General features: G+C 41.5%; 1 protein-coding gene across 19 annotated transcripts in view; it reads left to right on the top strand.

The window, feature by feature from the left end:
• Window positions 1-13,495, top strand: part of SEC31A (SEC31 homolog A, COPII coat complex component) — a 58,214-nt gene extending 44,719 nt beyond the window's left edge. For 10 of the 19 annotated variants that reach the window (XM_043448143.1, XM_043448140.1, XM_043448151.1 and 7 more), the window contains 5 exons: window positions 4,953-5,011; window positions 6,452-6,715; window positions 9,047-9,166; window positions 11,448-11,519; window positions 12,904-13,495. In XM_043448143.1, coding sequence (XP_043304078.1) covers window positions 4,953-5,011; window positions 6,452-6,715; window positions 9,047-9,166; window positions 11,448-11,519; window positions 12,904-13,083 — 695 coding nt within the window. In that variant the 3' untranslated portion in view covers window positions 13,084-13,495. Of the gene's footprint in view, window positions 1-3,351; window positions 3,391-4,952; window positions 5,012-6,451; window positions 6,716-9,046; window positions 9,167-11,447; window positions 11,520-12,903 lie in introns of all 19 variants that reach the window. The other 9 variants (XM_043448145.1, XM_043448142.1, XM_043448141.1 and 6 more) reach the window with 1 other exon arrangement.
• The last annotated feature ends 7,769 nt before the right edge of the window (window positions 13,496-21,264 follow it).

Here is a 21,264-nt window from a genome sequence, read left to right as displayed (position 1 = left end):
GCCTGTGTTCATTCTTTACCAGTTGGTCTAGTGGCGCAGTGATTAAGAACCCACCTGTCAGCACAAGAGATGCAGGTTCGATCCCTGGGTCAGGAAGATCCCCTGGAGTAGGAAATGGCAACCCACTCGAGTACTCTTGCCTGGAGAATCCTGTAGACAGAACAGCCTGGCGGGGTACAGTCCATCAAGTCTCAAAGAGTCAGATAAGACTGAACAACTGAGCCCACACTAGTCCTGATGGAAGAGACTGAAATAGCTATCAGTATTGGAATTACAGGAACATTTAGCATCACTGTGTTAAGTATTTGTTACTTCATCATCTAAATTGACTATTTGCATGGGTATTTTTTCCCTCCTTGAGCCGAAGTGCTTTTGGCCATGTAATAAAGTATTTGCTTATGTGCAAAGTAACTGTTCTAACCTGGCTGAGAAGCAGAGTAACTAATAGGAAGAAGAAGCAATACTCAGTATGTACTACGCTGGCTGCTTTGTTATCTCTTGCATGTTAATAGTCTCTATATTTTAATTAACAGAGCTTTACCTTATTTTTTGATTTCCTAAAAACTTTGCTTAGGTTATACAGATAATTGTCACTAAAAGTTTTACCTTTGTTCCAATATATCTTAGATTATTACATCATGGTTTTCTGTAGGACTTGGAAATTCCGCTGGTAAATTGTTCTTGACAGACACTAGGATTTTCAAGCCCTGCATTAGTGAACCACAGGGTGATGTGCCTGCTACTCAGAGAAGCTCATGTTGCATCATCACGACACTCATTCAGTAAATTCTTAGTGAATGCCCACTCAGTCTGTGATCAGAATTATTCCAGGCAGAGGTAGGAAGACAGAAAACGTGCATTTCTAGTGAATTGCACATAGCTTTGTTGTTAAGTTGGAACATAAAATTTGTATTTGGGCCAAATTTTGGAAATAATTACATTTCAAGGCAAGAATCTTTAGGTACCTGGTTTTTAACCTTTTCAACAACAGAAAGGAGCATGATAACCTCCCTTACTTTTCTCTGGCTAATTCTATTTTACCTTGTGCCATTAGAAAATGACCACAAGGATACATTCTTTGTAAATTTTAATTCTGAATTTTGTTACCCCTTTTTAAAAACGTGACCTGCTCAGCTTACAGGGGAAGAGGGTGGTATATGGTTAATGAGGATGCTCTTTTCTCTCTGTCTCAAATTATCTTCTAGCCAGAAGTCTCCACGCCATTGGCACTAATATTTTTTCCACTGAAAAATACCTTAACCAGTGCATAGATCCTACCATTATGTTCGTCTACTTACACCTGAGAAGGTTCCCAGTGGGAAGCAGGATTCAGGTGTGGATGGCAGCTGCACTTCTCGCTGTGAGACCAAAGGTCCTGCGGAGGACAGATCCCTACACTAACGTGGACAGGGTCTGCAATATCCAGTGACATGCCACACTCAGTTTTTAAGTTAATTTTTTCTTGATTTTTATTAATTTTTTACTGTAGGATTTTGAAAGAGCTCAAGTAGCATAAAAATAAAATTATAATTCTGCCACCCTTATATGACCACTGATAATTTAGGTGCATTTATTCATTTCATACATATATATGTATACGTTATGTGTATGTATTAAAGTTTTTAATGTAGAATAGACTATAATTTTACTGTTTTAATCATTTTTAAGTGACATTCAGTGCATTTCCATTGTTGTACAATCATCACTACTAACTGCAGAAGTTTTTCATCATCCCACATTGAAATTATGCAGCCTTTAAAGCTCCTCATTTTCCCAGCCCCTGGTCACCAGTGTTCTACTTTCTGTCTATATATATTCTATGTACCTCATTTAAGTAGTAATTTTTAGAGGACATTTTAGAAGACAATTTTGTCTTCTTGTAACCGGCTATTTCACTGTCTTTAAGATTCATCCATGTTTGTAACATGTATCAGAATTGCCTTCTTAAAGCTGAATAATCAAATCACCAAACAGTTTGCATCTTCAGAACTTTTAGAGCTGCTGCTGAATTATTTACGGACCGTGGTGGTCCTTTGCGTTACATCCACTCTATATACCACATTTTGTTTGTCCACTATTAATCTGCACGTGGGCATTTTGGCTCTCTGAATAATGCTGCTGTGAACAGGAGTGTGCAAATATTTGCTCAGCTCCTGGTTGCAGTTCTTTGGGGTATATACCCAGAAGTGGAATTGCTGGCTCAAGTAATAATTCAGTGTTTAAATTTTTGAGGAGCCACCATACTCTTTCCCATGGTGGCGGCAGTACTCTCTGTCTGCACTAGCAGTGCATCAGGGTCGTCTCTCCAAGTGAAGACAGTTGAATTCCTGAGTTGTATGTGCCTCTTATGTACCTTCACCGCACGCTTTTGACTGGAGGCTGGGGCCTAGCCCCAGCCTGAATATCTGACAATTTTGGAATTACTGTATTAGTTCCCAGCCTTCTTTCCTCTTGTCCACTGTCAGAACCTCCAGTTCTTTTAAGGAAGACTTCTGCTAAACAATCTGCAAATCTGTAAATTCTTACAGAAAAGACTATATGAGATGGCTACACACTCACTGGGCCTGATCCGTTTATGCTCATATTCTTGGTGTGACCCCAGAAATTACAGTTCCTCCAGAATGCAGGCCTCTGGGGCTTCTCAGACCCAGCAGCAAAGTAGTACCCCCTCGTTAAGGTTGTCTCACATGCTGATTAGTTTAGCAGTGTAGTGCTGAAGTCTGCACAAGACGGCAGAAGCCTCCCGTTTCTTTGTGAAACCCTGCTACTTAAAAAGGGCTTGGACCCGCAGCATTGGCATTTCCTGGGAGCTAGCCGAAACAGTAGACTCTCAGACCCTATGCTGTACCTAGTGAATTAGAATCTGCATTTTTACAAGGTCCTCAACTGATCTGGATTCAAGCTTTAAATGATGCTAAAATGGACGCAGTTACAACATGTTAGGCAGTGCTGTCCTCCCTCCCTGCACCATGATATTACTGAGCCTCATTGGTCAAATAGAAAAACAATCCACACAAACAGTTAGGGAAGTAATGTTATCTTAAATAGACAGGAACAAAATTTTCTCTTTAAAGACACAGCTGGCATAATAAGAGAATAAAAGTGTTTAAGAACTAATTGGATTTGACATATTTAAATGAGTGAGCTGTGCCCACAAACTGATGACTTTCTTAATTAGATAGAAGCCATTTCATGTGATGTGATTTAAAAGTAAGTTTTTTTTTTACTTATAAAAGTAGTTTGTTCTTTGCTGAGGTTAACAGAGGGAGCAGAAACAATTAGAAAATGAGTAGAGTTTAGAATGTCTTTGATGATAATGCTGTTTAAGTGACTTTTATATTTTGTCTACAGAAAATCAGTCTATGCAAGACCAGGCATCTATATTGGAAGGTGAATTAGTTACAGAATGTATATTTGGAAATCTTCGAATCATTGAATATAATTAATGAATGGACATTCACAATTATGCATGTGAACTTCAAAGCAATGATTTCCTAAATCTGACCAGTATCATTTTTTTAAATTTGGCTTCTTAATTGAATCAAATCTTAGAACTGATGAAATTAACATAGTGACACAAATGATCTTGAATCATAAAAGTTGTATATTGGATGTAGACATAAAGACAAGGCTATACGAAGATTGTCTTTTTTTTTTTTTTTTTTTACGAAGATTGTCTTAGATATAAGAAAGATTAGAAGGTGATGGGAAAGGCTTGAATGATTAGTTTGTGTATAGCCAGAAGTTTAAGAATTTGTTAAGTGGATAGCAACATGTGGTTTAATATTTTGTGACTGCCTTCTGAGTGTTTTGAGGCTCATTTGGCATTCTGTCTCCTAGTCAACTTGTAGAAAAGTAATTCTGTTTTTAAAATCAAGGCAAATGAGTTCATGCTGGCTAGGAGAAGATCTTGTTTTTTAAAAGAAATTTCTATGACATTATGTTCTTTGGTTTGCGAAGCAAGTTTGTTGTGACTTAATATTGTGAATATCAATTGAGCAAAAATAAAATGCTGAAAGAATTTTAATTTGTTTAAAGAAGAATAATTTTTTGCTTTTACATATATACATATACAAAACTTAATAAAACGTAAAATGATTATATTGTGATTTAGTGATTATCCTACTTCTGGCCTGTTTTGTTCCTTTTTCTTTAAAGATAAAGGCAGTTAAGTATTCAATACCTTAATGAGTTCTGCTACTGATGTTCATGTCTCACTTTGAGATGACAGGTTTTGGGAGATTCGGGGCAGGGGGAGAAAATTTACCAAAGATGACAGTAGTTTAATTTTACATTTGCTGCCATCCTGGAATTTTTTCGTATGTGTGGCAGTGAAAAAAAAAAAATCTTACTACAGGTATTTGAATGCACTTTTCTACTTTGAGTTAAGACAATTCTTAATGCAAAGGTAGTAAAACATACTGGTGGTGTGTAGTTGGGCTGTTTTTTGGCTTTTAGCAGTGTTTCTACCATGCGGATGATTTGCGTTTGCTGAATTGCTTATGTTTAATTGCTTTCTTAGGAAATAGGAGATTGCTACTTTTATTCTTTTTTGTGTGTGTTAAATACATCAGGAACCTTTTTTTTTTTTTTAAGCAGATTCAGGTGATTTATTTTTTCTCTTTTGGGAGAGAATTGTTTGATCTTTGAAATTCATGTACCAGTATAGACATAAAAGCGTCACTATCCTTAAATTTAGCACAGCTATTTCACTTTAAAAGAAATTATATCAAGATAGCCTGCTTCCTAAGCCAGGGCTCTGATTACCAGAGGGTTCGATCATGAGTTTGTGAATCCGGGGCTACATGGTGGTCCCAGCAGCTCAGCTGGTAAAACTTTTGTGACAGTTATCTCAGGGTGAAGGTAGAACTTGAAGGTATTATATGATGGATACAACTTAGTTTTCTCTTTCCAGGATTCTAAAGGAAAATGCTCTCTGGTATCTGTTACAGGTCCTCAGAATGGTTGGAATGATCCGCCAGCTTTGAACAGAGGACCCAAGAAGAAGAAGGTACTAGAAAAAGATGTCTATTCAGTTGCCCCCAGATGTCCTCTCAATCATGTAGCCACGTGAAGCACACCACACTTCACTGTTCTTTAAAGACAAAGCTTACTGACTGCTGTACTTAATACGTGTATTTTAACTTACATCTTCTAATCCATGAAGGGAAGAAAAATACAGAACAGTACAGTGGTATGAATTAAACCCCTTTTAGAAGACAAGATGTAAATTCCCAACATCTATTTCAAAGAGTAGGAAACAAAATTTCAGGTTACTCAAATGAATTTCTTTTTTAGGAGTTACTTTGATTTTGGGTCCCAGCAGTAATCATAAATTTGTAATTATGTTTTGGACTATTTTTGTCTATCACATACGATATGAAAAGAAAGAGCCTTGTTAGCTGAGCATCATTTAGAGCATAGCATAAGATTCTTCTTTCCTTCTTTTACCGCAAGCCATTTTCTCCTTTTTTTTTTTCTTTACTCATAGTGACTTCTGTCCCCCAAATACAGTAATGAGAGGCCAGAACATAAAATTGGGAGATACTAAGTGAACAGAATCCCCAAAATTATGTCAGTGATAATCAGAAACTTAGTCTACTACTCTTAGTGTGATTGATCACTAAGTAGGTATCACTTAATGGTCTCAGGAAAGGGTATTTTATATGATCTCTTGACACACACACCCCCACATCCACACACATTTTTGGCATACTTATCCCAGTATAGCTAAATATAATTCTCCATCCTCTTTCAACAATGCCATGGTTCTGGCCCGTTACGGGACAAGTGTGGAAGGCAGAGGGCGGACTGAGAGATCCAGGTTTGAGTCTCCGGCCCTCTTAGCCAGATTAGCTTTACTTTTACATTTTACTCTAGAATTCTGCATGAAAATCCATTTTGAAAAGTATTCTACTGTTACTAAAAAATTATTTAACCACAGAATGATCTAACTCCCTTATTTACTTTTTAAAACTGAAGTATAGTTGATTTACAGTGTTAATTACTGCTATATAGCAAAGTTAATTCAGTTATATATGTTCTTTTCCATTATGGTTTATCGTAAGATATAGAATATATTCTCTGTGCTGTACAGTAGGCCCCTGTTATTTATCCATTTTGTATATAAAAGTTTACATCTGCTCACCCCAACTTCCCATTCCATCCCTCGCTCAGCCCCCTGCGCCTTGGTAACCACCAGTCTGTTCTATATGTCCATAATTCTGTTTCTGTTCATAAGTCAGTTCATTTGTGTCATATTTTAGATTCTCCGCGTAAGTGATAGCACATGGTATTTGTCTTTCTCTTTCTGACTGACTTCACTCTGTATGATAATCTCTAGTTGCATTCATGTTGCTGTAGATGGCTAACGCCCTTATTTAAAGCTGAGGAAATGTTGTCATGTCATTTTTTTCTTACTCTCGGTGCCTTTTTGTCCATCTTTTAAAAGATGCCTGAGAACTTTACGCCTCCTGTTCCCATCACATCACCAATCATGAACCCCTTGGGTGACGCCCAGTCACAGATGCTGCAGCAGCAGCCTTCGGCGCCAGGACCACTGTCCAGCCAGGCTTCGTTCCCACAGCCACACCTCGCCGGCGGCCAGCCCTTCCGAGGCATCCAGCAGCCCCTCAGTCAGCCAGGCATGCCTCCGTCATTTTCAAAGCCCAATATCGAAGGTGCCCCTGGGGCTCCCATTGGAAATACCATGCAGGTAACAGTGAATCTGTGGAAGTGGGAGACGGCTCTATTTCAGGGTGCTTTTTCAACGTGTTAACTTTGATGGTTATACCTTTATTATTATCTCAGTTTGATTTCAGTTTAGACAAGTAAAAAAGAACTTTTTTTTTAAGATCACATATGTACAGTATTTTCCAGTGACATGGCCATATGCGAACGTTCTAGAAAAGGCTTAAATATTTACTAGTATATGTTAGCAGTAACTTGGCAATTGCAGTATTTCATTTCATCTGATCAGTAGCCACAATTTAAGATCAGTTGAATCCATATTGGCATCCAAGGCTGCTCAGCAGAAGCTGTTTCCAAAGGTGTTTTTCCTTTAAAATGTAAAATAAAAATGTAATGACTTCGATCTTTTCTTGTGTGTGTGTAAGAGCTAATAATATAGCCATATCTTTGGATAGAGATGTCAGTTCATACTTGCTTTTCACATACAAGCAGGTAGTTGTCAGAGCTCTCAATAATGAAAAAATCTATTGGATTTCCATGTAACTGACTTAGGCATAAAAGGCAATCTTGATCTATTCATGAAAAATAAAGAGGTTGGGTCACAGTTCAACATAAGAAGATGAAATAAATTCCTGCCCAAGTATATAAAACTAGTTCTTCTGTCATTTTCTTTGACTCATTTAAGTCAAATTTATAAAGATTCAGTCTATCACAAAAGTATGTTTTGCTATTAAGAGAGTTCCTAGATATTAACAGTAGCATTATAAACTCCAGGGTTCTGATGGAGGTGGGAGGACCTGCTTCTTTTTACAAGAAGATATACTTAAGATATATTGTTAGTTTCTATGATTACGAGTCTGTGCCGTTTGTGAAGCCATTCACTTGTGTTGGGACCTGGGAGTTCGTGCTACACTCGTCTGGACCAGAACTTCAGTTACCATGGAGAGGGAGAGCGCCATGGGTGTGTGTGGTTCAGCCAGGCCATGCTACCCAGCTCCCTGTCCACTCGGATGTCTCTGAGGCACCTCATGCTTAGTATATCCCAAGTCCAACTCATAGTCTTCCTCCCGAACCTAATTGTCTTTTGGTGTGTCATTTCAATTAATACCACCCTAATCCTTTCTATTGAATCAAGCCAGAAACCTGGGCATCTTTACACTCGTTTTCCTCTAATCTGTTTTTCGGATCCGTCCCCACATCCTGTTGATGTTACTGTGAAGTCTCTCTCCCACCCCTTCTCTGTTTCCAGTCTGGTCCATGTGACCTGTGTCATAGCACGTAGTAGCGCCTTTGTCAGTTTTCAGCAGGACAGGAGCCTCTGGCCGGTCTGCCAGCATCTGCCATGACCTATCTCTTCTCTGGTCTTAGCTCCTCGTTGCTTAGCACGTTACACTTCCCACTGTTCTCGGAGAAGGACCAACATTTTTCACATTATCTGGAAGCTCTCAGCTCATACTCTTTGCTGTCTCTGCTCCAGCCGAGCTGACCTCCTTCAGTCCCTGTATCATGATCTTTCCTGTGTACTGTTCTGTCTGGAATGCACTTCTTCCCCTGTTTAACTCCTACTTAACCTTCTGATAAAACTTCCTTAAAGAGTCTTCCCCTCAGTTAAATCCCACTTATATTGTCTGTTGGTTCCAGTGATGTGAACTTAACCACAGTTGCTGTTTGACATACATTTATGACATTTTTAAACTTTCCCTTCCGCTAGCCTGTAAACTCCCTGAGAGACAAGATTATTTCTGTATTGATTCATCAGTGCCTAGTACATAATTGCCTAATGTTTTCTACGAATGAATATAATCAATCAAAAGTTTAAGCACTTACACATCCCTTCTTTGTTTATCCGTCTTTATACATTCAGTTAGATCATGGTCTCTTCTATCCTAACCTTTGATTTAATCTCACAGTTTGATAAAAGACCAGTTAACAAATCTCCAAGAGTAAACCAAAGAATGCAAGACTGTTGGAATAAACAAGAAGGAGCCAACATGCAAAGCAAGCAGTCACTCCCACCAGCCAGCTTTATAAATGCCCGGCTCTTTGTTTCCTGCTGGCATGGGCCTCTTGCCCATCAGTTATATACAATCGTGATCAACATGTGTTCCATGATTAAACAAATACTTTATACCCAACCCTGTTTTTCAAATTAGAAGCTGTAGGAGGACTACCGGTATCTTCTACTGAATATCTCGTTTTTATGTTTGCTTATCCCAGGTGATTCCACTCGTTCATTTTTTGATTTTGAATAACCTATATACAAATTAGTTGTTTTCTCTTTATGACAGATTCAGGACTTTGTATACAGGTAGTTTCTGGTCATTTCTGCTCATTTTAATGGTATTATTTCTTCCAGCATGTGCAATCTTTGCCAACAGAAAAAATTACCAAGAAGCCTATTCCAGATGAACACCTCATTCTAAAGACCACGTTCGAGGATCTTATTCAGCGCTGCCTCTCTTCAGCCACAGATCCTGTATGTGTTTTTTATTTTGCTTAATTAAAAGAATCCATTATGGAGCTCTTTTATATTTATTGCTTGAAGTCTTAAAAGATGTATTTTGAAAGTTTTTACAAAAGTAGTAAAGCAAGCGCTTATGTATGGTTTGCTTTACAGATGAAAGCATACTCAGTTGCTTGTTACATATAACTACATATGATCCTTAAACCAGCCTCATGGAGGCAGGTCTGTCACACTTGTTTACAGATGAGGGCGTTAAGGGGAAACAGTCACAGTACAGTCCAGGCAGAGCCGGCGTTCAGACAGTCTGGCTCCGGGGTTCACGCTCTCAACCCCCGAGCTGCACAGTCTCATCAGCAGACCTCACGTCTGGCGCAAGGATAGGGTAGAATGCTAAAATACAAGAGACTCAGACTTGGGGTTTCTTTCAGAGTAAACGTCCAAAGGTTTTAGAGGTAGGGACTTCCCTGACAGTCTAGTGGTTCAGACTTTGCCTTCCAATTCGAGGGATGCAGGTTCAACCTCTGGTCAGGAAGCTAAGATCCCACATGCATTATGGCCAAATAAACCAAAACATGAAACAGAAGCAGTATTATAACAATTCAATAAAGACTTTTAATATGGTCCACATCAAAACATCTCTTAAAAAAAAAAAAGCTTTTAAAAGTAGATAGGCAATCTTTAACTTTGCAAAGTCCTAAACAGTTCAGTGTTTTAGATATTGGAATCATATTCATAGTTAAAGCGACTGATTTGACTTAGTTTATTAGAGGATGACTGTGTATTGTCAACAACAAAAATTCCACAAAGCCAGTCTTGTTCGAGATGAAATTTCATTTTCTGCCAACAAGCATCGAATATGTTTATTTAGTCACTGGCCAGTTGTCTGCTTGAAAACACAGCCTCTGGGATTTGCTGTTTCATCAGACGTTGTGTATTACTGTGTGCCGCCTTCTGCTAGTCTTTTGAAAAGCGGTTCCCTGTATGGACAGTGTCAGGAGAGCAGAGGCAGGGGAAAGTTAACATAAACCTTAGCACCTGGTGTTCTGGGAGTGATGGAAAGACCAGGAGAGGAACAGAGAACAGGTGAAGCTGGTAAACAGGTAGGCGTACACTGTCTCCTGGGCACACCTCTAGACAGAGAGGTCACCATCCTGCAAAGTGGAGCAGTCCTAATGGGGAAACTTCAGTCTTCCTTCAGGCCTGAGTCAGTGTAAATAGAAGCCGGCAGGACACATAGGGCACCGCCTCACTTAGTACACTTTTGTTGAGCTTCACCTCCTCCAGGTCACAGTATCACCTCCTTTCTGGTGACCCAGGACCAGGCAGAAGACAAAGACCATTCCTGTCAGTATTTGGGGAAGGAGTTCTGCTACTGCCCAGGACTTTGAACCGTCCACAAAAGTCCATTTTAATCCAGTGCTCTAAATCATGTTTATTGCATGGCTTTGTTCTTAGTTTCACTTCAGTTCAGTCCAGAGGACACAAAGTAACGTTACAGCCAGGCTTGGTTATCTTTTCCCCACCCAATAGAACATGAGCTCCGTGAGACACAAAACCATCCCCAGCATGGCACACAGTAGGCATTCAATGAATATTGAAAAACAGTATCACTTCTAGGCATAATGTAGATCATTAAGTTAATCACAGTATGATTTAAACTTTTAGACTAGTTTTCCCTCACTAAGAGTACTGGGGAGAGGTAGGAGGACTCCTTTAATTTAAGAACTCTTTTTTAATACTCCCCTCTTAATAATCTTAAGACGTCAGAAAATAATTTTCTCCTTTTTCTCTTTTTTTGGTGTTTTAAAGGCCCAGAATAAGATAGGATTAAATGCACCAAGTGTGACTGAGTGTATTCTTGAGGTTAGAAAAAGATCCCACAGTTCACCCGTGTGTTCGCTTTCTGGCTCCCATAGCGTTCATCCTGTTCACTGTACGGTAACTGCGAGGCCTCCTCTCCTGTCGTGCCTGGCGCACTGCTGCCTGCAGGCGGCCCTCGCTGTCGCTTGTGCGTGTAGTGTAGTTGGCCAGCCACACCTCAGGAGTGTCACAGAGCCCTGAAATCCAGCCAGGCCCCCGCTGTGCACACCTCTGGCCCTCCCTGCCCTAAGAGATTACTGCTCTCTGTTCTCATCATCTGCTCAGGCTCCTCGGTGTGAGGTATTGCCGTTTCTTTACAAAATCAAGTTGTTCAATACCATGACTATAAAGTTTAGTGAAATGAGATGGGGTACGTTTTTGGGATAAAAGTTATTGTTCAAATGTAGCATCTCTGGTTTTTTCTCTCCTGCAGCAAACCAAGAGGAAGCTAGATGATGCCAGCAAACGTTTGGAGTTTCTGTATGATAAACTTAGGGAACAGACGGTAAGTTCGTGGGGAAAAGAAGGGTTTATGGTAAACATTTATTCCTGGTTGCTAGTCATATGTGTCTCTTCAGCACTTGCATGTCTTAAGTGTATCATATGTAGTGTGTAGTATGTGGTACGGAGTGTGTTTGAGGGCAGAATGATCATGATGACTACAGACTGAGCTTTGCTCTGCGTAAATCTTACATTTCAGTTACTGGGGATAAGGGCGTAGGGCTGTGTGTGTGTGTGTGTGTGAGAGAGAAGTTTTAGCCTTTTTATAACAGAATATAAACTGGCCTGCATTGGCCCTAAGGTGACTGGCCTTCTGTTCGTTTTTATATGTGCCTTCAATTAAGAAATCAAAGAGTGGGCAGATACTCTGTTTTTCCAGAGACAAATCTGTCATCTTTCTCGTAGTCTTAAGACTCTGACCCTTTTCTTTTACAATAGCTGTTACCCAAAGGCAAAGCCAGATGCAGCACAGGTTGAGCAGGTCAGGGTGTGTAACTGTGAAGACAGTCAGCAGTAAGGAGCGGACAGTCTGTGTCTTCACCACCTCTCCATGCCTCTCTAGCACTGTTTCGTTTTGTTAATGAAAACACTTGGGCAGAAAAAAAAAATTGGAGTTTTTCATACTCTTTTATTTTAGCATTCCTCTTCCCCACTCCCCATATCAGTCCCATCAGATAAAAATAACCACTTAGCGTGAGAACCCAACCAGAGAAAGTTACTATAGCGGTGGAAAGGGAGTGTCACCCATGGACTGATCCCCCCCAAAAAAATCTTCTCTGAAAAGTATGGGAGCCAAGTAATGACATGGAGAGGAAAAACAGATATAGGTCTTATGATTTTAAGAGATGCCAGGACTATAAACAGCAGTTAAGAATGAGCAAATTGAGTCCATAATGACTGTTGCCCTCCTAATGAAAGTGGACCAGGAGTACAGGGTTTCTGTTGTCAACAAGGTCTTACAGTAAATTGGGTCCCTACTTTAGGATGTCACAATTAAGACTCTTTAACCTCTTCATGTACGTAGGAAACACTTTTCAGAGGTGTGAGGCTATATTTAAAGCAATGAAGATTTAAAGCTGTTAAGTGGAGAAAGACATTAACTTTCTAACTTAAGGGAGGAAATCTGGCTGCTTTTCTGTAAGAAAATACCTGCCTGATCATATGTGTGTGGTTCGTAAATAATTCCTTACATAAATCATTGTGTCGTGGTTCCATTTTGTAACTTGTATGTTGTTTGGTCTGAGAAACTTTCTAGAAATGCTCACCAGTTTATCCATTTTTTAAAATAATGTGTATTTCAAACTCCTAGTAAATGCCAGGGTTTCATGTTTATAGCAGGTCTCATGGAAGATTCTCCTTTAATTCTCTCTATTCCACCTTGATTTCAGCTTTCACCAACAATCATCAATGGTTTACACAACATCGCGCGGAGCATCGAGACCCGAAACTACTCAGAAGGCTTGACTATTCACACCCACATAGTTAGTACTAGCAACTTCAGTGAGACCTCCGCTTTTATGCCAGTTCTCAAAGTTGTTCTCACCCAGGCCAACAAGCTGGGTGTCTAAAGGACGGCTTTACTTGCAGCCAATATTGCCATTTTTCCAAAGAAACATGTTTTAAACGATGATAAGATATGGACCAATCTTCATTAGCATGTTTCCATAGCAGCCAGTCAAGACCATTTATGTTGTTTCTGCAGCTGTATTCACGTTACTAGACCTGCTCAAAACCCTGGTGCTTGCTTTTGTTTTAAATCTTTTATTGCCCGTGATGATTTTCCTGTTCTGCAAATAATGTATTTCCTGGATTACACATAGTATGCTTTCCCGAAATACTCTGATAAAATCTGGTTTTGAAACCTCAGTTTGCTCTTTGGAAAAGGAGCCTTTGGTTACGCAGAAGGCAGAGCCCAAACACAGTTTCTTTCATGGCCTCCCAACTTCCTCCATGTCGATCAGATTAAAGCGTGTAATCCTATTTATGTGTATGTAGTCTTTTTTTTTTTAAACAGCTACTCACAGTTTAAAGTTTTATTTTTTGTGTCTTTGGCTTCACTTTGGTTCTGAACAAATAGATTTTGAACAAAAATCTAGAAGAAGCTGCTACATAGATTTTAATTTTAGCAAATACTAATGAAAAGTGGGATCACTGGCTTTAAGTATCTATAGGAAAAGACAACATTTTCATTCTGTAGAATGCATTAAACTTTTTTCTATTAATAAATGTTTTTAATATTCTGTTTGAGATTTTAGACTGAGTTGTCTCCATTTTATATTTAGAAATTTATTCATCTTTTTTTTTTTAAGTTACCTGTATCTCTGAGGTTTAAGTTCAAAAAGAAAACTTTTTTTTTTGGCCATGCCATTCGGCATGTACACGTCTAGTTCCCCAACCAGGGACGGAACTCACGCCGTCTGCATGGGAAGCACGGAGTCTCAACCACTGGACCGCCAGGAAAGTCCTCAAAACCTCAACTTCTGTCAGCTTCCTGAATCAAAGCCAGACATTTTTTTCATCCAGTTTTTCTGTCAAATGATTTTATTGTAACCTATCTTAAGAACAGTGTGGTAAACAAAAGATAAAGGTCCCCACAGACTCTTGAGGAGAATCAGATTACTAATAATGTTCATTGTTTAAGCAGTTTTACCTAAGTGAGTTGGAAAATTAGAAGGTAAAGAGCATGGCTACTGTGGAGAGAGAGATGCTGTTTCAAGGACTAAGAGGAGTTACCAGGCATTTTGCAGCCTAAGTGAATTAGTTTGCAGGACCCTCTTAATTGCCTTTGCTAGGATTCCCTGCTCACGACATAAAACCCCTCTTTTAAAAATAAACGTCGTTTTGTAACTAAAAAAAGGAGGACCTCAACAGCATGTATGAGCATTGGAGCCTCACGAATAGGGTGATGTATCTGCTCCCTTGCCCTCAGCCTCCTGGGAGCTTGGTGGTCTAAGTCAGTCCTACGACTCACTGAACTGGCAAGTGTAACTTCTAGACCTGACCCTCGACTGTGGTGTCAGCCCGCGACCCCATCCGAACAGCAAGCTGGCCTCTAGTAATTGTCTTGGTGTTTTGCCCTTACAGTTAGGCTGCCGATGACCTTGACATAACAATGGCGCAATCGGCAGGGCTTTACAAAAAAGCATGTTCCAAAAGGTGAGAAACTGGAGTAGGTGATAGCAGGGCCCTGACCAACCCCAAAGATTTCACAAGTAAGAGTATAAAAAACTATTTGCCACCAATATCTGAACAGCTGTTAGCACTCCTTTTTCAATACAGTATTGTGATTTTTTTTTTCCCCCACCATGGAGACATTTTTCCACATGGCTAATAAGCCTGGAGAAGTTTCATATAAACGGATGCAAGTAAGACTTGAGCCCAAAGTACTGTTTAGTTTCTGAAGTATGAAGATACCGGGAGATGAGGGGAAAAGAGCAGTTTGTTTTCCTTTTAGGGAAGCAAACAAAGAAAGGGGTGTGAGGGTGGGTGTCAGCTGGGAGATGGACCAGATCTCTGGGGACGGGCTTTCTTATCCTCTCCTCCACCTGCTCCTCTCCTCCACTCTGTGCGTGACCTTCTGGGCTGGGTAGGGTGGGTGTACCTTGGGCCCCTCGGCTGATGGAGACAGTTGTTCATTGGAATAGTGGGGCAGCAGGAAAGAAGTTGGGAACAACCACTCTGCACCTGATCGTTGAGAGTCCAACAAGCCTATATTTCCTTTGGAGTCAGAAAATTCCCATGGACACAGGGAGGACAGAAAGACACAGGGGGGTTCCTGGCAAGCAGGTGTACGCGGTCCATGTAACCCCTGCCTGAAAGAGAAAGTGGGGGATGCTGACCAGTTCACGCTTTTCTCATAAACACTTATTTCCTGGACCTGGGTTCGTGTAAGAATGGCTGCAAGGCCGTCTGTTGACTGCTCGGCCATAGTGGAGACTTCATTCGAAACTTCTCTAAAGATGCAGCATATAGCGTGCACACACCTACATATGCACACATCCATATTTCAGTTGTCTCTACTGCTGTGGTGGGCAGCTGACTTCCCAACCATCAACCCTGACACATCTTGGGGGGGGGGGGGGATGTTCATCAGATGCCAAAGGTGTCTGTCACAAGCAGGTGGCATCTCCAATTATCCAGTGAAAGGGCACTGTCTGTGCAGGGAAAATCTCAACTGTTTCCTCTGATAAATAAATGCTCCAAACTAGATTACAAAGAAAAAGTGATCCAATTAGCTTCCTGGCAGTCTGGTTGCTCTCCACACCTCTCTAGCATCTTTGCTGCTTGGGGCTTTTAGTGACCACACCATTCCCCCAGGCTCAGCCGAACAGTGCGCTTACGGACTGACTGGGGTCAGGCTGTGCCATTCCTTAATTTCCAGCTGTTTGCCTTTTTCCCCATCAGGAGATAGGGAATGTGTGGGTTTTAAACTGTTGAGACAGATCTTGAAAAACCTAATAAAATCAAATAAAAGGAAATAGACTTTGGTTTGACCATGGTACATGTTTTTTGCACTCCGGATTAACGTTTCCAGTGGTCTGCTAAAGTATTTACTTAGCAAACAGTGTTGATGAATCACCTCAAATGACTTTGTACAGATATCATTACTCAGTAATCTCTCAGATCATTATTTTAATGGAGCGGCGCACCTTGCTGAATTTGAATCTGAGTTTTGACTGCCGCACAGGCTCACCAGCCTGTTGTTCATCAGGTCGGCCTGACTGCTTTCATTGCTGATGCCTTATAATGTCCCAGTCCGTGAATTTCTAAAGCCACCTTCTGTGTATCAGTGGGCTCCCACTGTGCAATTAGGAGAGGGAGAAGCCTTGTGAAATAGAGCAAACTTTCCTGTTTCCAAAAGACCCAAGAGCGTGTTGGATTTTTGGCTATTATATATGAAGTTAAAGGTAATGAAACTTGTGTCTCAAGTATTTCCATGTTATCACTTATATATCTTTAAAGGCTATCACATTTCCTGGCTCCTGAGAGAGGCCTCTTGGTGTTGTCATTAACTTTGTTTCTTTACTTCAGTAAATACTTATGAAGTCCTTTACTCAGTTCAGTAGAGACTTCATGTCCAAATGGATATCCTTCCAAGTAGGCAATGTAAATGAATCAGTAGGGAGCCTATCATAGAAACAGAAAGGATTCAGATTTGATGAGAAGAGAAAGCGTCCAGATTTTTTTTTTTCTGAATAGTGCAAGGGTAGTAGTGAGTGAGTATATAATTTAAAGGCGCCACTAAGGATGACCAGTAAGTATGATTGGGCTGATAGTGAAAAATAATTTCATCTTGTACCTGGTCCAATAAAGGAACTACCCACTCCAGGAAAATTAGAATTTATGGTGGAATCAAATCTAAAAACAGATCTCAGTACTAAAGAAGGAAAGCAACCACCTCCTAAAAGTGACCTAAAAATAAGTTGCTTTCTGGATTGTTGTTGCTTTAGTCCTATCCGACTCTTTGCAACCCCGTGGACTGTAGCCCACCAGGCTCCTTTGTCCATGGGATTCTCCAGGCAAGAATACCAGTGTGGGTTGCCATGCCCTTGTCCAGGGGGTCTTCCTGACACAGGGATTGAACCCGGGTTTCCTACAATGCAGGCTGATTCTTTTCTCTCTGAATAACCAGGCAATTTCAATTGCCTCTGCTTGGGTCTCATGCCCACCACCTACCTGATCAAGCTCCTGCCCAGAGACGTAGGGTATCAGAATTGGCTGGCCTAGGTTACCTGCTCGCCCAAGCAGAGTGATGTTAAACCCACCAGAACCATATGAAGTGGTTTCCTGAAGCAAAGGGTGCCATTTTCAGGAGAAGAGTGGAGAAAAGAGTACGCAAAATGCCCCATTACCTCCTGTAGATCACAAAAGGGAAGTTACGGTACCAGGGTTCTAGACTAGAGAGTCACAATAAAAAGCTATTAGGGAAAATAGATAACAAGGACCTACTGCATAGCATGGGGCACTCTATTCAGTACTCTGTAATTACCTATATGGGAAAAGACTGAAAAAAAATAGGTATATGTATAACTGAATCACTTTGCTGTAACAACATTGTAAATCAAAACATTGTAGTCCAAAAATAAATAAATAAAAGATGTGTTTTAAAAGAAAGCTATTAGGGAGCCCACTGTATCCCAATGGCTGTACCTTCACAAGGGATAGTGCAGGACAGCACATATCAGAGTCAAGGAGCTGGGTTCCGGTATCTTCTCTGCCACTTACTGTTAGTCCAACCACCTCACTTCTTTCTCCCTCCATCTCTCACCTGTAAAATGAGGGGGTAGGGTCATCCTAGGTGGCACTAGTGGTAAAGAACCCCCCTGCCAATGTAGGAGACTCAAGAGACTTGGGTTCAATCCCTGGGGTGGGAGGATCCCCTGAAGGAGAACATGGCAACCCACTCCAGTATTCTTACCCGGAGAATCCCATGGACACAGGAGCCTGGCGGGCTGTAGTCCATAGGTTCACAAAGAATTGGACACAACTGAAGCGATTTAGCATGCTTCAGTGCTAAGTTCACTTCCAACTCTGGGAGCCTGTGACCCACCTCCTTCTCATAGCGTCTTTGTATCAATATGTTACATACAAGTTTCAGAAGGAATGGAAAACAAATTTTGTGATAAGCACCGAAGCTTTGAAGAAATAGGATGAAAACAACTCAGGCCTATTTATATTTGGAAACCTTTTTTCCTCTTGTAGAGTTTCTAATCTGGAAAAAAGTCAATGCAACACTTTCCTTTGTTGGAAATGAATAAGCAGGCATTTAAGAAATAGTTGGTAACTTGCAGACTGGGGACAGATGTATTTGCTCGGCCTTGAGGTCCTTAGGTAGTGAGTCCCGCAATTAACTTTTCTACAAACCCGTTTGTTCCTTCACATCAAGAATATGCCCCATTTGACTACACACGATATTCGCGATGAGCCAGTTTTCCCTCTGGTGCTGCAAATCTGGGTCACCCCTTTGACATTCCTGAACTCCACTGACAAATGCCCTCTCTGGGCTGGAAAACCACAGGGCCTTCGCCTTCAGAGCAGCCCATGGTAACTGACACAGCGGGAAGACAAAGAGGTCATTGACACAGAAACAATGACAGCAGCAAAGGCTGAGAAGTAAATAAGAGCTTCTCTGCATTTATCTGCCCGTGGAAAACCAAAATAACGATCCTGAACGAAATGGGGGTGGGTGCTGTGGGGAGAAGGGAGCTGGAGAGCTGGAAGCGATGTGGGTGAAAACTCAATACTGTCTTTCTTCTGCCACAACAAAAGGGATTGTTCATTTGTTTCAGGGAGCTGGCATTTAGGGGCTGGGAGAGAGACAGATAGAGGAGGAGTGTGTTTGGTTTGTGGACCTTGTTTTGAGCCAGATGTTGGTCACAGGGGGACGTGGTAGAATATTAACAAACTTCACGTGTCATGGCTGGGTCATAAAAAGGATGATTCCTCCATAGCATTTGTTAGAGTTTGTGGCATACACTCCTTTTATTTTTTTAATTGGAGGATAATTGGACAATATTGTGTTGGCTTCTGCCATAAAATGACACGAATCAGCCACAGGTATACATATGTCCCCTCCCTCTGAAGCCTGTCCACACCGCCCCTCTAGGTTGTCACAGAGTACAGCATTGGGCAAAACCTGTGTTAAACAGCCACTTCCCATGAGCAATCTAGTTCACATATGGTATGATGTATATGTTTCAATGCTTCTCCCTCAATGCGTCCCACGCTCTCCTTCCCGCTATGTGTCCAAAGTCTGTTCTCCATGTCTCTATGCCTGCCCTGCAAATAGGCTCATCAGTACCATTTCCTGACCATTTTTCTAGATTCCATATACATTGTGGCAGACACTTCTTGGAGTGATCATTTGATTCCTCTTTGCCTCCCCTCCTGGGCAGTGAGTCCAGGAGCAGAGTCATGTACTCTTCTGTCCCTGGAGCAGAGCTCTGCTTGCTTCTGGAGGAGACTAAATAGATACCTAATGAAGGACTGTTCATTGGGTCAACCTGAAGACAACTTGGAAAGATGCTCGAGGCAGGATGTCACTGACAGGTGATATCAGAGCCAGGTTTGGGTTGGTTTCAAAACTCAGTGGTTTTTCATTAAGTAGAGCCCCTCTGATCTATGAATTAGCAACTAAGGGCCTTCATGGGTTATTTCCAATGCCCAGTTTCCTGCTGCCAAATTGCAGCACTCTCTGAAGAGTGGTCAGGAAAGCGGGGGAAGGGTCTGAAGCACTAAGGCAGGGGGTTTTTGTTAAAGCCCCTTCCTGGGCTTCCCTGGTGGCTCAATGGATAAAAACCTGTCTGCCAATATATAAAATCTTAATGGGAAAATTTTTCCAACCCATTTAGTACAGAAGCAGGAATGCCAACCCTCCTGAGAATGGAGGAAGCTGAGAAGATGCATTTTCTATCCTCCGTGGTGTTGCTGTATCTCAAAACCAATCTTCCCCTAATCTTGGAGGCTAACTTCCCAACTTTATGCTCCTTTGAAATCACTCTCATCTAAAGCCTGTGAGTGGTTTTCTCATCCTGGGAGCAGAAAGAGGTTTACGTTTGAAATTTCTGTCCGTGCACCTCATCCGAGAGGCAGGCTTTCTCCTCACGCTCCTGCCCCCACCCCCTTCATCCAGAGCCCATTCCTTCCTGAGCTGGAGGAGTTGCCCTAAATGATTACCTCGGATAAAGGAGAGCAGGAGATTTTATTTCATAGTTCGCTTAGGGTTAAGTGAATCCTGAACCCCTCCAGCTCACCCAGTCTGGGGCCCACAGAAGCACCGCAGCTTCCTGGCCAGGCAGGTTTTGTAACTGCAAGGAGCCTATCTCTCTGGCCTGATTAAAAAACCATCAAATACCCAGCACTTATGAGGTATCAAACCCCATCCTGCGCTCTAGTCCTGTGAGGAAAGGGAATGTCTCCATTTCGCACATGAAAAAAAAAAAAAGTTAGATCATTAGGTAAACTGTACAGAGAGCATTCCCAGCATGGAGCAGTCTTAATTTTTATATTATGTAGGATGAAACTGAAGAGTTTCGAGACCTTCATGGTCCCCAAGCCACCAGAGTACTCAGACTGGCTAATTCAGAGAGGTGAGGCCAAACTCAAACCCAGTTTTCAGATGCCAAACCTGGATCATTTTCTCAACACTGTAGTTCCTGTCACCAAAATATAGGTTTACTTAAGAAAACCATAGGCATGTAAATCCACAAGCCAGGGATTGAGCTTGCGCCCTTGGCAGTGAAAGTGCAGAGTCCCAAGTGCCGAACCACCATGGAAGTCCTTTCCCTCCACAAACATCTCTTTAGTTGGAATATAACTGCTTTACAACGTCATGCTGGTTCCTGCCGTACAACAACGTGAATCAGCTATGTGCTGCGCTCTGCTTGGTCGCTCAGTCGTGTCCAACTCTTTGCAACCCCGTGGAGTGTAGCCCGCCAGGCTCCTCTGTCCATGGGGATTCTCCGGGATCGTCCAGGGGATACTCAAGTGGGTTGCCATACCCTCCTCCAGGGGATCTTCCCAACCTAGGGATCGAACCCAGGTCTGCTGCATTGCAGGCAGATTCTTTACTGTCTGAGCCCCCAGGGAAGCCCTGAATCAGCTATAAATATACGCATATCCCCTCCCTCTTAAGTCTCCCTCCCATCCCTCTACGCCATCACAGAGCACTGGGCTGAGCTCCCTGGGCGATACAGGAGTTCCCCACTAGTTAACTATTTTACGCACGGTAGTGTATACATATGTCAGTG

This window comes from Cervus canadensis, chromosome 26 (assembly GCF_019320065.1).
Source record: "Cervus canadensis isolate Bull #8, Minnesota chromosome 26, ASM1932006v1, whole genome shotgun sequence".
Taxonomy (NCBI): domain Eukaryota; kingdom Metazoa; phylum Chordata; class Mammalia; order Artiodactyla; family Cervidae; genus Cervus; species Cervus canadensis.
This window is presented reverse-complemented; position numbering and strand designations above follow the sequence as displayed.